The sequence below is a fragment of the Bombina bombina genome, chromosome 11 (assembly GCF_027579735.1).
Source record: "Bombina bombina isolate aBomBom1 chromosome 11, aBomBom1.pri, whole genome shotgun sequence".
Lineage (NCBI taxonomy): Eukaryota > Metazoa > Chordata > Amphibia > Anura > Bombinatoridae > Bombina > Bombina bombina.
The window spans coordinates 168,908,630-168,924,220 of NC_069509.1; the positions used below are offsets into that span (position 1 = coordinate 168,908,630).

At 40.5% G+C, this 15,591-nt stretch overlaps 1 protein-coding gene across 1 annotated transcript in view; it reads right to left on the bottom strand.

Annotated features, from left to right (window-relative positions):
* Positions 1 to 717: 717 nt before the first annotated feature.
* Positions 718 to 15,591, bottom strand: part of LOC128641732 (zona pellucida sperm-binding protein 2-like) — a 61,523-nt gene continuing 46,649 nt past the window's right edge. The window contains exons 17-19 of the mRNA XM_053694257.1: positions 15,445 to 15,538; positions 15,255 to 15,344; positions 718 to 725 (exon numbers count right to left, since the gene is read on the bottom strand). Of these exons, the coding sequence (XP_053550232.1) occupies positions 718 to 725; positions 15,255 to 15,344; positions 15,445 to 15,538 (192 nt within the window). The remainder of the gene's footprint in view (positions 726 to 15,254; positions 15,345 to 15,444; positions 15,539 to 15,591) is intronic.

The window sequence follows — 15,591 nt, forward strand, 5'->3', positions numbered from 1 at the left end:
ATATTTTAACACAGCTGCTGTCTGACAGCCACTTCTAAGTAAGTGCAGGTGCTGAGAGGGGGAATTGTATGAAGCCAAATACACTCATTATAATACAGTAACAGACGGAGAAAGGAAAAAAAGAGAAAGAAGGAAAAACCAAACAAAGATAGGAGATAAACACTCAAAAAGAGATAAAATAGAGAACAAGAGAGAGGGAGAGAAGGATGGAGAAAGAGAGGGAAAGCAAGAGATTAGAAAAGAGAGAGTGAGCAAGAAAGAGAGAGTGAGTGAGAGTGAGCAAAAGAGAGACAGAAAGAAGAGGGCAAGTGAGAATGATTAGAGCATTATTAAAGGGACACTGAACCCATCTTTCGTGATTCAGAGCATGCAATTTTAAGCAACTTTCTAATTTACTCCTATTATCAATTTTTCTTCATTCTCTTGGTATCTTTATTTGAAATGCAAGAATGTAAGTTTAGATGTCGGCCCGTTTTTGGTGAACAACCTGGGTTGTTCTTGCTGATTGGTGGATAAATTCATCCACCAATAAAAAAGTGCTGTCCAGAGTCTGAAACAAAAAAAAGCTTAAATGCCTTCTTTTTCAAATAAAGATAGCAAGAGAACAAAGAAAAAATTATAATAGGAGTAAATTACAAAGTTGCTTAAAATTGCATGCTCTATCTGAATCACAAAAGAAAAAAGTTGGGTTCAGTGTCCCTTTAAGTTACATTGTCCTTAGTAACCTGTGAAACAGAAAGACAACTTATTTCTAGAAAACTATTATAGTAAAAAAATTCCATGCCCTAATTCGTTAGAGCATGTCATTTCAAGACCCTGCACTACTATGTGTTTAACCCCCTTTGCAGGGATTAAACACACAGTAGTGAAGGATCAATACTGTTAAGTCCTTAATGACCAGTGCTGTACCCTGTACATTGCTGCTGTCCTGGTCTTCATTCTGCCGCAGTCTCGCCACTGTTAGAGTGGGGCAGTGCAGAGAGGCTGATGCACTGTGTCCCTCTCTGCATTGGGTAGCAGTGGTGCTGATCGTTGGTGGTGTGGGAGGGTTAGGAGGGAGGCGGGCGGGCTGCCCATCGCTGTAGGGGATGGGAACGGGTGAGGAGTTCGGGAACAGGAGGAACTGCTACACAGCAGAAATAAACAAACACTGAGACCGGTAGAGAAGGAGAACGTTGTGATAAGAGGGGAGAGAAAGGCCCTAGACAAGGATCGCTTGGTGGGGAGGGTGAGGAGGCCGCTACACATTATTGTTATTATTATTTATTTATTTTAGTAAAAAGTAAAGAAAAAAATTAATATAAACTGGGTAGAGTGGGGAGGGTTAGAGAAGTTTAGGAGAGATCAGGCGGGAGGGTAAGGGGGACTCCTATTCTGCAGAAAATAAGATTAAAACAAAACCTTAATAAGAAAAAAAAAAGAAAAGAAAAAAAAAGCACTGAAACTTCACATTGGCAGACTGTCTGCAAGTACTTAAAGGGACAGTCAACACCAGAATTTTTGTTGTTTTAAAAGATAGATAATTCCTAAATTAACCATTCCCTAGTTTTGCATAACCAACACAGTTATAATACATGTTTTACCTCTGTAATTACCTTGTATCTAAGCCTCTGCAGACTGCCCCCTTTTTTCAGTTCTTTTGACAGACTTGCATTTCATCCAATCAGTGCTCACGCCTTGGTAAATTTACGTGCATGAGCACAATGTTATCTATATGAAACACATGAACTAACGCCCTCTAGTGGTGAAAAACTGTCAAATACAGAGGCGGCCTTCAAGGTCTAAGAAATTAGCATATGAACCTCCTAGGTTTAGCTTTCAACTAAGAATACCAAGAGAATAAAGCAAAATTGGTGATAAAAGTAAATTGGAAAGTTGTTTAAAATGACATGCCCTATTTGAATCATGAAAGTGTTTTTTTTGGCTTGACTGTCCCTTTAAGATGGTGGTGACCAGTGGGGGGTGAGGGAGGGAAGAGAGCTCTTTCGGAGAGATCAGGGGTGGGAAGTGTCAGGTGAGAGGGTAGTCTCTACACTATAGCTAAACTTAACCTTACAAGCTACCTTGATTAACCCCTTAACTGCCAGGAATTTCAGAAGTGTGGTGTACAGCTGCAATTAGCGGCCTTCTTATTACCAAAAAGCAATGGAAAATCCATGCATGTCTGCTATTTCTAAACAAAAGGGATCAGAGAGAAGCTTTTACATCCATTTGGGTTATGACTGCACAATCGGTATGTAAATAATTTCAGTGAGAACCCCAAAGTTTGTGAAAAGTTATGATTACATTTTAGAGCGTAACGGTGGCATGAAATATACCAAAATGGGCCTACATCAATATCATGTGTTATCCACAAAAAAAAAAAAAAAAATATATATATATATATATATATATATATATATATATAGTTTTGGTAGGTAAATAAAAAAATAAATAAAAAAAAAGGCTCTTTCGGTTTATATGGATTGATGGCAAAAATGTTAAAAAACAAATCTGATCTTTTGGGCAAGAACCTGGGGTATGCTTGCTTATTGGTGGGTAGATGTAAGCCTTCAATAAGCAAGCGCTATCCATGGTGCTGAACCTACAATGGGCTGGCTGCTAAGATTTACATTCCTGCTTTTAAAATAAAGATAGCAAGAGAACAAAGAAATTTTAATAATAGGAGTAAATTAGAAAGTTGCTTAAAATGTCATGCTCTATCTGAATCATGAAAGAAAAAAAAATCTGGTTCAGTGTCTCTTTAAATGATGAATTAGAGCATGTAAGTTTATGATTATTATAAACCTTTAAATAACTTGGCTAGATTTGCAAAAAATTTGAAAAACCTTCAGTGAAAAAACATTCCAAATTCTTTGGCTATCTTAGGAGCTACTTCACTAAAATACTTAAAGGGCCATAATACCGAAATGTTTAAACACTTGAAAGTGATGCAGTATAGCTGTAAAAAGCTGACTAGAAAATATCACCTGAACATCTCTATGTAAAAAAGAAAGATATTTTACCTCAAAAGTTTCTCAGTAGCCACATCCCATTGTAAAGGACTTCTAAGCAGCAAATCAGTATGTCTGTCCCGGGACAGCTGAAGGAGTGAGCTTTCGTGCACACTCATCTTATTTCCCTATTCAGTGTAAGGAAGTTTACAGTGAAATCTCATGAGATAACAGTGAAATCTCATGAGATAACAGTAAAAGAGTTCATGACCTCAGCACTGTTGATGCGGATTGGCTGCTGTTCATTTCTTCATTTTTTTTTATTATTTTTTTTACCTGCAGCTGGGCAGTAACTGAGTATAAATTTTTAGACAGCACTTACTCTGCTAAGCTGAGGAAATTGTGAGGTAAAATATCTTCCCTTTTTTACATAGAGATGCTCAGGTGATATTTTCCTGTCAGCTTTTTACAGTTATACAGCATCAGTTTCAAGTGATTTAGCATATGAGTATTATGTCCTTTTAACATTTAAGTGAATTAGTTCCATATAATAGGAAATAGATTTCCTATGCTTAATACTGTATATGTTTATAAGGATTCTTAGTGCTATAGAGAAATCTAGTTTTAGATGTAAATCTACTTTTTTTAATGAACATAAAGGAAACAGATGGATTATGGGAAATACAAAGACTTTATTTATGTCATTATTAATTTGTTTATCATCAGTATGACTGTGTCAAAAAGGTCAGTGTTGGAATAAGGACCTTGGACAGCTACATTATATTAGCAAAGAAATCTCCATTAATAATCCTGGTCCCTACTTGCTGAAACCAGGAGAACAGCAGCACTGTCTGGTTTAATCTTCATGAAGAGCTATAAGCTCCTTACAAGTTAGTCTGAGAAAACAATTCATGCACATAACCATTCTGCTACAGGCAGCTTTAGTATAATTACTCTATTAAAATATTTTATACAGAGGATCTTCAGCCAGGACTAAATACTGTATATTAAATGTTACTTGCTGCAGAGAAAGGAAGAGACAATAAATGAAACATGGTTTCATCCATACATAATGCTTGTCAGCATGACGGACACAATAGCTTTGGATCACACAGGTGCATTATAAATTATGTCTATTCAATGTTGCTAGAAGATTGCTCACAGCTGTGCACAAACAATTTGGAATAAAAATGCATAGCAGTTTAGACTATTGAGGGAACATTAGCTTTGCCCATTTTAAGGCAGTAGCATGTATGTTTTTAACAATATTTTATCTATCTCTATCAATCATGTATCATCTATATGGCTCTATCATCTCTCTCTATTCTCTCTCTCTCTCTCTACTTACTCTCTCTCTACCTCTCTCTCTCTCTATATATATATATATATATAAATAAAAACAACAAACAGTGAAGACCCAGGATTTTTCAAAGCAGTGTCAAATTTAATTAACATTTCGGGGATGTTGCTCCCCTTCTTCAGAACAAGCAAATGATGCAAAAACCCCTCTTAAATAAGGCAAACAATTAGACAAGTGATTACCTCCTCCCTATGTTAAGGCGCGAAAATAGATGCAAAACAAACACTGAACAAAATCGCTAAACCGGAAGTGGTATTACAAGCCACTTCCTGTCCGGAGTTATAAACATCAGTAAATCTCAAGCTGTAACATAAATAACACTGGTTCACACAAAAGGAATTAAACTGTTATCCTAGATGCACAGAAGGCTATAACATAACATAAATCAAAGTGTTAAAACCCGGAAGTGACATCACATAAGTTTAACCGGAAATGGGGCAATCTAGAGCATATGTGTGTGTGTACAGAAAGCCGGTGTTCTAAAATAAGTTGTATACCATAAGAATGCGTGCACTACGTCACTTCCAGTGTCGTGAAATCAGCTGTTGGAGGTGTGTGGCGCTCACTGCGCATGCGCAAGAGGCCCAACCTCCTCCAAACAGCTGTTTAAGGCAACTTTATTTTAAAACAACAGGTCGAGGAATTCTATGGGCCGTATTCTTCAACGCGCATGCGTACATGGCCCTACTCCTCACTGATCATATATAAGGCACTAGTGGGGCACTGGAAACACAACCCTATTGGTTGTCAAGAAATTGACTTCACAGACACACAGACCAATCAGATAATGCAGTAACCCTTTTTTCCTATGTATTATATGATCAGACCGTAGTCCGTTTGATTTGCCCACCTCCATTCAATTTCAAAATTAGTCCATTGTGCGCCGCTGACTTGCCGTGCCCAGGAGGGGGGGGGGAGTTGGTGCTTATGGGGCTTATGTAAGTTACACAGGGGGTGCTTATAAGCCCCATCAGCACCCCCTGTAAGCCCTATTAGCACCCCCTGTGTAACTTACGTAAGCCCCATTAGCATCCCCTTGTAACCCCCATAAGCACCCCCCACCCCCAAGTACGGCAAGTTGACAGCATGCAATGTACCAATTTTGAAATTGAATGGAGGTGGGCAAATCAAACGGACTACGGACCGATCAGATAATACATAGAAGAAAAGCGTTACTGTATTATCTGATTGGTCTGTGTAGTCAATGTCTTGACAATCAATAGGGTTGTGTTTCCAGTGTGCCACTAGCGCCTTGTATATAATCAGTGAGGAGTAGGGCCCTGTGCACATGTGAGGCATTGTTTACTCATTGACGATTACGGCCCATAGAATTCCTCGACCCGTTGTTTTAAAATAAGTTGCCTTAAAAAGCTGTTTGGAGGAGGTTGGGCCTCTTGCGCATGCGCAGTGAGCGCCACACACCTCCAGCAGCTGATTCACATCACCGGAAGTGATGTTGGTCACGCATTCTTATACGGTATACAATTTATTTTAGAACACCGGTTCGCGAAACTGGAAGTGGGGCACATTACAGTAACATAATGAGAACAAAGCCTAATCATTACACACTCGATGTAACAAATAGTGAAACCTGGGAGCCAATGATAGTAAAATCAGGATCAAGTGTGGAATTAATGGCTAAATGAGCTGATAGCTCATGCATACTTGGGTAAAATAAATGTGCATCTTATAAATGCAGTGTTTTAAATAAACTCAAAGAGCAAGTATAAAGTAATCTATTACTGGCAATGAACCACAGATCCTGTATAGGAATGTAAAATGGTCTGTGAGGGGAAAAAAGCAAATCTTAAACTTGGAACACTGAAATGGATGAATAGATATCATACATGCGTTATTAAATGCACTGGTATACATGTGTTATTAAATGCACATATCCTCAAAGGGTTACTAAGCAGAAAGGTGTCTCATGTAGTTATAACAGCTAAAATGTAGTTACATGTAACTTACATAAGTGCAAGACCAATATGGGTAATCAGAGGGAACTATTGCATGGAGTATAGATATTCAGTTAGAGGTAGGGTCCACTCCAGGGTCTATAAAACTCTGGGGTAGAGCCAGGAATGGGTGCGATGATGCACATACCTACTGACAAGAGACACCAAGGGACACCCATACACAGATAGAACTTCTGCTGCCCAAACCCATCCGCACAAAGTAAGCTCTATTCACACAAGACTACCTAAATCTGGCATTGAATTTAGTCCCTTTGTAACAATAGTGTCCAGTGTTAAGATCCATTCCACCTCTCTCTTTAGAAGCATCTTGTTCCTATTTTCACCTTTCAAAGGTTTCGGGACGTGGTCAATCAGGATCACTCTTAAAGAAGCCATATGTTTCGCTTCCATCCAGTGGCGTACAACTGGTTGGTCAGAACGTCCCTTTTCAATGTCCTGCCTCATGGCCATCCTGTGGTTCACCATGCATTCCAACATAGTGTTTCCCACATGGACAAAACAACATGTGCACGTAATAGAATGTAGGATGGTGTAATTCTTGTTATTGCATGGTTGGTTAAACTTCTTTGTGGCAATTAAGCCATTACATGTAGTGCAGTTTGGACACTTTTAGCAGCCTCTGATATTGGTTGTAGTGGCGACTTCGTATGAATGTATAGGGTCAGTTCTGACCAAAAGGTCTCGGATATTGGCATTACATTTATAACCCACCATGGGGGTGATTGATTTGGCAAACGTCAACTTGGGATCAGAGTGGAGGATAGTCCAGTGTTTTTTTTGCTATTTGGCCCAATTGTGTTGTGTTAGGAGCAAATGTGGTAGTAATAATCAATATTGATATTTCATCTTTGTTGACATTCAGCTTTTGAAGGACATCGTCTTGGGTAAGTCCCTTGGTTTGTTCAAAGATGGGATCAATCATTTTAGGTTTGTATCGCCTATTGAGGAATTTTGTCTTCATGTCAACTAATTGTTAGACCCCTCTTTCTGTGTTGGAATTGTACAAATCATTTGGGACTCGACAATTCTCTTCGTGAGGGTGGGTGACAGCTTTCAGCTCTAAAAGGAGGGAATTGCAGTATGTAGGTTTTGTGTATAATGTGGTTTCTAGCCTGTCTCCCTACTTAGTGATTAACAGATCAAGGAATTATTGTCAGGGTGTCAGGAATCAGACTGAGACAAGAAGTGCAAAAATGATCACACCTTTATTAATAGCAAAAAATAATTTTAAAAAAGTCCACAAGTCAAATAACAAGCCAGGAATCAAAACCAGAGTTGGTAGTCAGATGAGCAGAGTCAGGAGCCAAAGCGAGTAGTCAGACGAGCCGGAATCAGGAACAAGGGGAACAGCAGAGTCAGGACCAAGCCAGAGATCAGGAACCAGGAGGGACGTCAGACAGCCAGGTAATACACAGGAGCTCTCACAAACAGGTCAGACTACACAAGGGCAAATCATACTGAACAGAGGCCCTTTAAATAATAAGTGATAACATCACAATTCTGAGACTGCATCCTGTCTCACACGGAAGATGTACACCAATCTAGCCATAAAAGGAAGTGCAGGAAATGAGCAGCATCACGCAGTCAGCAAGAGAGGCGATTAAAATGGCTGCCAGCAGCACATGGCAAACAAGGCAGGGAAAAAACCCAGACAGAACCCTCCCCTCAAAGACCCCTCCCCGCGGGAGGACAAAAGGCTTATTGGGGAAACGGGCATGGAAGAAACAGAGGGGGGCGGGATCATGAACATCAGAGGAGGGAACCCCTGAATGCTCCTCTGGACCGTAGCCCCTCCAGTGAACCAAATACTGTTCGCAGCCTCTGAACATGCGAGAGTCAATAATGCTGCTGACCTCATACTGTCAAAGATAGGATGGGGACGAGGCAACACAGTGGTAAACCGATTACAAACCAATGGTTTCAAGAGGGAGACATGAAAAATATTGGAGATGCGCATAGCAGGAGGAAGATCAAGAGCGTAGGCCACAGGATTGACCCGTCTGAGTATTCGAAAAGGACCAACATAACGGGGAGCCAATTTATTGGAAGGCACACGAAGGTTCAAGTTGCGGGAGGACAGCCAAACTCTCTCACCAACCTGGTAGGATACCTACGATCAGCCTGGAACTATTGGCACTGCATAGAACGATGAAGGCAATCCTGAATCTTAACCCACGTGGAACTGAGTTGCCGGAGATGCTCCTCCAAAGCCGGAATACCCTGAGACATGAATGAATCAGGCAACAAGGATGGTTGAAACCCATAATTCGTCATGAACGGGGATAACTTGGAGGAAGCATTAATAGCACTATTACGAGCAAACTCTGCCCAAGGTAACAGTTCAGACCAATTGTTTTGGTGATCTGAGACATAGCAACAGAGGAACTGTTACAGAGCTTGATTAGACAGTTCCGCAGCCCCATTGAATTGAGGGTGATATGCCGAGGAGAAGGAAAGCTGGATGCCCATTTGAGCACAAAAGGAAGCCAAAATCTGGAGACAAACTGGCTACCCTGGTCCGACACTATCTCCTTGGGTAACCTATGTAAATGGAAGACCTCCCGGGCAAAAAATTGAAGCAAGCTTCTGAGCTGTAGGCAACTTCAAGGAAATGCAATGTGACATTTTAGAAAAACTGTCAACCACCATAAGGATAACAGTATTGCCATTGGAAACAGGGAGCTCGACAATGAAGTCCATGGCAAGATGTATCCAAGGACACTCACCATTAGCAATAGGTTGAAGAAGACCCACAGGAAGACAATTGAGGAGTCTTATTCTGTGCACAAACTGAGCAGAAGGGAACATACGCAGCAACGTCAGAACGAAGAGCTGGCCACCAATATTTTCGAGTAACAGGCCAAATCATTTGGTTCTTGTCTGGATGACCTGCGGCTTTAGGATAGTGGTAAGTGTGCAAAAGTTTAGTTTGAAGATTCTCAGGAACAAAACACTTACCACTAGGTTTCTCAGGAGGTGCATTGGATTGGGCAGCCAGGATCTCCTTCCCCAAGGGAGAAGTCAAATTAATACATATGGTAGCCAAAATATGGTCAGGAGGTATAACTGAAGTAGGTACAGACTCCTCCTTGAACAGAGGCGAAAATTGTCGAGAGGGGGCATCAACCCTAACATTCTTACTACCAGGCAGGTAGACCACCACATAATTAAACCGAGACAAAAATAGCAACCATCTGGCCAACAAACGTTTTGCTTCAGATAGATAAGTTAAATTCTTGTGGTCAGTAAGAATGAGCACTGGCACACTAGTACCCTTGAGAAGATGCCTCCATTCCTTGAGTGCCAAAATTATGGCCAGTAATTCCCTGTCACCAATTTCATAATTGCACTCCACTGAAGACAATTTCTTAGAGAAGAACCAACACGGATGCAATGAACCGTCAGGTGTAGGACGTTGAGACAAGAGGGCACCTACTCCAGTTTCAGATGCATCGACCTCAAGAATGAAAGGCAGGACAGGGTTAGGATGAGCCAGAACTGGAGTGGCAGCAAAGGCAGTCTTAAGATCATCAAAGGCCTTAATGGCAGTAGGTGACCAATGGAGTGGATTATTCTCTTTAAGGGTCATGTCTGTGATAGGTTTGACCAAGGAAGAAAAGTTTTTAATAAACTTTCTATAGTAATTGGCGAACCCCAAAAAACGTTGAATAGACTGAAGACCAACTGGGCAATGCCACTGCAGATAACTTGTCAGGATCCATGGAGAACCCTGCAACGGAGATAACAACATAACCTAGGAAGGTTACTTGAGTCTGATGGAACTCACATTTCTCGAGTTTACAAAACAGGCCATTCTCACGTAGTCTCTGAAGAACCCGTGTAGCATCAGAACGATGAGCCTCAAGTGTGGGTGAGTGTATGAGGATGTCATGTAAGTACACCACAACACACTGTTGCAACATATCTTGTAAGACATTAATAAATTCCTGGAAAACAGCAGGAGCATTACATAGGCCAAAGGGCATTACAAGATACTCATAATGCCCGCTCCTGGTGTTAAATGCGGTTTTCCATACGTGGCCCTCCTTGATCCTAACGAGATTGTACGCTCCTCTCAAATCAAGTTTAGTAAAGACTTTAGCTCCCTTGAGGCAGTCAAATAGTTCCATAATGAGCGGAATAGGGTAAGCATTCTTAATAGTAAGATGATTAAGACCCCTATAATCGATGCATGGTCTTAACTTGCCACCCTTTTTCTTCACAAAGAAGAAGCCAGCCCCTGCAGTAGATCAATATTTGCGGATGATCCCCTGCGACAGAGCATCGGCAACATACTCCTCCATAGCACAATTCTCCACAACAGAGGGTAAACCCGGCCCAAGGAGGAATGGCTCCGGGTTGCAGGTCTATGGCACAATTGTAAGACTGGTGAGGAGGCAACGTACCAGCACGCACCTTGTCAAAAATGTCTAGGAACTCTCGGTACTCCTCTGGCAATTGAGATACCGAAGCCGTGCACAAGACTAACTGGTTTCCGAAGACAAGTGGAAATACATTGTGGAGACCACGACAAAATTTCGGACCTGCGCCAGTCGAGACTGGGGTTGTGCTTTTGGAGCCAGGGATAACCCAGAATAACCGGAAAATGCGGAGAGTTCATCACCTGGAACTGGAGGGTTTCAAAATGGAGAGCCCCAACAGCCATGGATAACGGAGCAGTTTCATGAGTAAGGAGTGCGGGCTGAAGGGGCCTGCCATCAATGACCTTAATAGCAAGCGGAACGGACCGAGGCAAAAACAGGAATGGAGTACTTTGATACAAAAGCACTGTCGATGAAAGGAAAGGATAACCGTGACCAAAGGTTTATCCTCGTCCCTGGAACCGCTAAAGGAGAAACCACCCAAGGTCTGCCCCCGAAAGTGACCTTAGGTGTGAGGGTTTGCCAGCCATGTAGGACAAGACTTCAAAAGGTGGCCCACAATAGAGGCAGATCCCCTACCTCCTCCTAAAGGACCTCTCCGCCGCGGAGAGACGCATGAATTCCAACTGCATTGGCTCAGCAGTACCTGGTGACTCGGGACCAGGAGGCATGGGTGGGAACGAACACGTAGGAGACAACAGAACAGGAGGCTTCCACAAGAGCTCCTTGAAAGAGGGCCTCTCACTTAGTCTGGTGTCAATTAGGATCAAAAAGACACCAATGCCTCAAGATCTTCTGGTAAATCTCTGGCAGCAACTTAGTCTTTAATCGCATCAGAGAGCCCATGAAAGAAGGCTGCAACAAGGGATTAATTGTTCCAACCTACCTCTGCGGAAAGCGTACGGAACTCAATGGCATACTGAGCAACAGATCTTGTACCTTGCTGAATGGACATGAGTCGTTTAGCAGCAGAGGAGGAGCGAGCCGGAACATCAAATACCCTTCGAAAGGAGGCCACAAATTCAGGGTAATTTGAAATCACAGGTTTATTAGTCTCCCACAAGGGATTAGCCCAGGCAAGAGCTGTGTCAGAGTGTAACGAGATGAGAAATCCCACTTTATCTCTCTGCACTGATTAGGATCGCCTCCATATCGCTGAGGTAGAGGTGCAGAACCGGACATGCTCCTGGTAGGACTAGGTACAGCAGCGGAAACAGGAGCAGCCATAACTTGCGGGACACTTTGGTCCAAATGTGCCCTTGCATAATGTCAGGGTGCCAGGAATCAGACTGAGACGAGAAGTGCAAAAATAATCACACCTTTATTAATAGCAAAAAATAATTAAAAAATCCAAGTCAAATAAGCCAGGAATCAAAAAACGAGAGCTGGTAGTCAGACGAGCCGAGACAGGAGCCAAAGCGAATAGTCAGACGAGCCGGAATCAGGAACAAGGAGAACAGGAGAGTCAGGATCAAGCCAGAGATCAGGAACCAGGGAGGACGTCAGACAGCCAGGTAATACACAGGAGCTCTCACAAACAGGTCTGAGACAACGCAAGGGCAAAGCATACTGAACAGAGGCCCTTTAAATAATAAATGATGACATGACCGCTATTAGCCAATCACATATATTCAGTGAATTCTTACACATGCTCAGCAGGAGCTGATGACTCAAAAAGTGTAAATATAAAAAGACTTTCCAATTTATTTCCATTAAAGGGACACTGAACCCAATTTTTTTCTTTTGCGATTCAGATAGAGCATGCAATTCTAAGCAACTTTCTAATTTACTCCTATTATCGAAAGTTCTTCATTCTCATGGTATGTTTATTTGAAAAACAAGAATGTAAGTATAGATACCGGCCCATTTTTGGTGAACAACCTGGGTTGTCCTTGCCGATTGGACAGCACCAATAATCAAGAGCTTTCCATGGTCATGAACCAAAAATGTGCTGAACCAAAAAAGATGCCTTCTTTTTCAAATAAAGATAGCAAGAGAATGAAGAAAAATTGATAATAGAAGTAAATTAGAAAGTTGCTTAAAATTGCATGCTCTATCTGAAACATGAAAGAAAAATTTTGGGTTCAGTGTCCCTTTAACAAAATGTGCACAGTTTAAAATTGCTGCTCTATCTGAATCATGAAAGTTTAATTTTGACTCGAGTGTCCCTTTAAACATGTTTGCAGTGTTATCCTATCACAAAAGGAATGTATTTCTGAGCTGTCAGATACTGCACCTTCATTGACATACTGGGTCAAATTCCAACAAAACAAAAATGTTTTGTAAACAATTTTTATAAAGGGCTTCTGCAGACATTTGTTTTAATGAGACCTTCTGTCTTGCTAAGATTTCTGATTCATATCCTCAAGATGAGGAGGGCAATAAAATCCTTTTAGGGTCTTACAGGTTACTTGTAAGACAAGACAAACACTTCTCATTGTGTTGACTGGTGAATCAATTGCCTCGTTTCACTACCTGCATAAGACTTTCTGATATTACAGACGGCTTCCATCTGTAAGAGGGAATTTATGCGCAGAGAGTGGGTGGGATTCCGCTTACAGCTTCTGTACAATCTGTTTGCCCCTGGGCTTCTCGTATTCTAGTCCGTGACTCAATTTCTAAAGAGAAAACTTACTATTGCAATCGCATAGGATTTTTATTGCTGCATATCCATAATGTATTGAGAGCAATTTAATATTCATAACCAGCCTTCATATCTGATTGTATTTCAAACATTAGCAGTGCATCCAAATGATCCGGTTTAAATCTTCTCGCTTTCCTTATTTTAAGGTTACATACACAAAGGCTTATAGGGCCATGAAACCTTATTTCTTTCCTTAGATTCCTTTTTCTAATTTTCTTCTATCATTAAATGTACTTGGCTCTTTTTATATCCTTTACTGAAAGGCAGATCTGAAGGCTCAGGAGCACACATGTGTTAGGCATACTATATGGCAGCTGTTTTGTAAAACTACTTCTGCATTGTGCTGCCATCTACAGCTCCAAAGCATTTCTTTCAAAACGGTCATAGTTTGCCAGTCATGCGTTCACCACTTATCTAGATATCCTCTTCAACAAAGAACACCATAACAAAGTAAATTAAAAGATATATTTTAAGAAAAATCTCCATCTGAATAATGAAAGAAAAAGGGGGTGGGCTTTGTGTATCTTTATAATCTATAGTTAATGTGCTTCTTAATTGCAAAGTCATGCATGTCTGGTGCTGTTTCTGAACAAAGGGGACCCCATAAAAGCTTTTACAGCCATTTGTCTTATTACTGCAGTAGTTGTGTGTAAATAATTTCAGTGAGAAACCCAGGTTTTTTTTTATATATATATATATATATGATTGTATTTGGCGACCAAATGAGGGCATGAAATATACCAAAATAGGCCTAATTTTGGTTGTCTGCTTCAAAAATGTAAAAAAAAAAAAAAAAAAAAAAAAATACATACTATAATAAAATTTTGAAGAAAAAAAAAACCAAAAAAAAAAAAAAAAACACACTACCTTATGACATTTATTTTTTTATTATGTGCTTAGTGTATAATTTTTGCTAATTTTAAAAACAAATAGTGTGACAGAGACAATCAGAAATAGCACAGCAGTTACGCCAAGAACCGGTAGCAGTACCATAGGCAGGTGATTAACATCCGCACGATCTAGACAGAAAGGGGAAAAAGTAAATCATTTTCAGGTATCAGACAATTTCTAGAGCGGCCAATACTACAAAGGATCTGTGAAAGACCTGTGCATTCATTGCTTTCGGGTAGTGACAAACAAGGAAAATGTCGGCTGCCAGCATCATTCAGTTGTAGTCGAATATCTGGATTTCCGCAGATCTGTGTGTGTTGCACTTTCACACGAAGATAACCAGCTCCGAACAGAACCGAATGCTGCTGACATTAGGGGTTTGTTGCTACGCGAAAGCAAATGTCTAATCTGACTTTTTTTTTATTTTAATAAATGTATTACTGGGAAGTGTTTCACTGTGTCCCAATAAAGCAGTGCAAGTTTGGTTAATCAGCAATCAGTCCTTAAGGACCAGTATTACACAGATGTGCACTTTCCAGTTGTCTAACGAAAGACAAATGCACGTGCCTACTATGCATTTGCATTGCTCAAGTGACGTTTTAATGCAAAGTTAAAGGGATACTAAACCCACATTTTTTCTTTCAACATTCAGATAGAAAGTTGCATGCTCTAATTTACTCCTATTAATTTTTCTTCATTGTCTTGGCATCTTTATTTGAAAAGCAGGCATGAAAGCTTAGGACCCGGCCAAATTTAGGTTCAGCACCCTGTATAGCGCTTACTGATTAGTGGCTAAATGTAGACACCAAGTGTTACCCATGTGCTGAACCTAAAATGGGATTTCATTCTTGCCTTTCAAATAAAGTTAGCAAGAAAACAAAAAAAAAAAAAAATGAATAGGAGTAAATCAGAAAGTTGCTTAAAATTGCTGCTCTGATTCATGAAAGAGAAAATGTGGGTTTAGCATCCCTTTAAAAAGGGAAAATAATCATAATTTTGTTCAATTACACCATCTATTTACAATATACTAGTGTGTGTCCTGATGTGTCATTGATATATATCCAATACCTTTAGATATCACAGATCTGTGCAAATTCACAAACAGGACTGGTCCAGGAATGCTCACTAGAGTAGAGTCTCTCTTAAGGCTCCGTTTACCTGTTTAAGAAAACAAACAAATTTTAAAAAAAAAAAAAAAGGGGAGGGGCAATAAATTTGTCAGTTTGTGATAAAATTAATTCGCAAGCTGAGCACTTACCTCTTTTTCTGCGGGACTTGGGACACATTTTAGAACATACAACGTAGTCAGGATTGAGGCTATTACATACTACAGCAACACAATGGAAGTAGATCTATAGGTGGGAGGGGGGCAAATATTAATCATGTTTTAGAGTAGTAACTATAT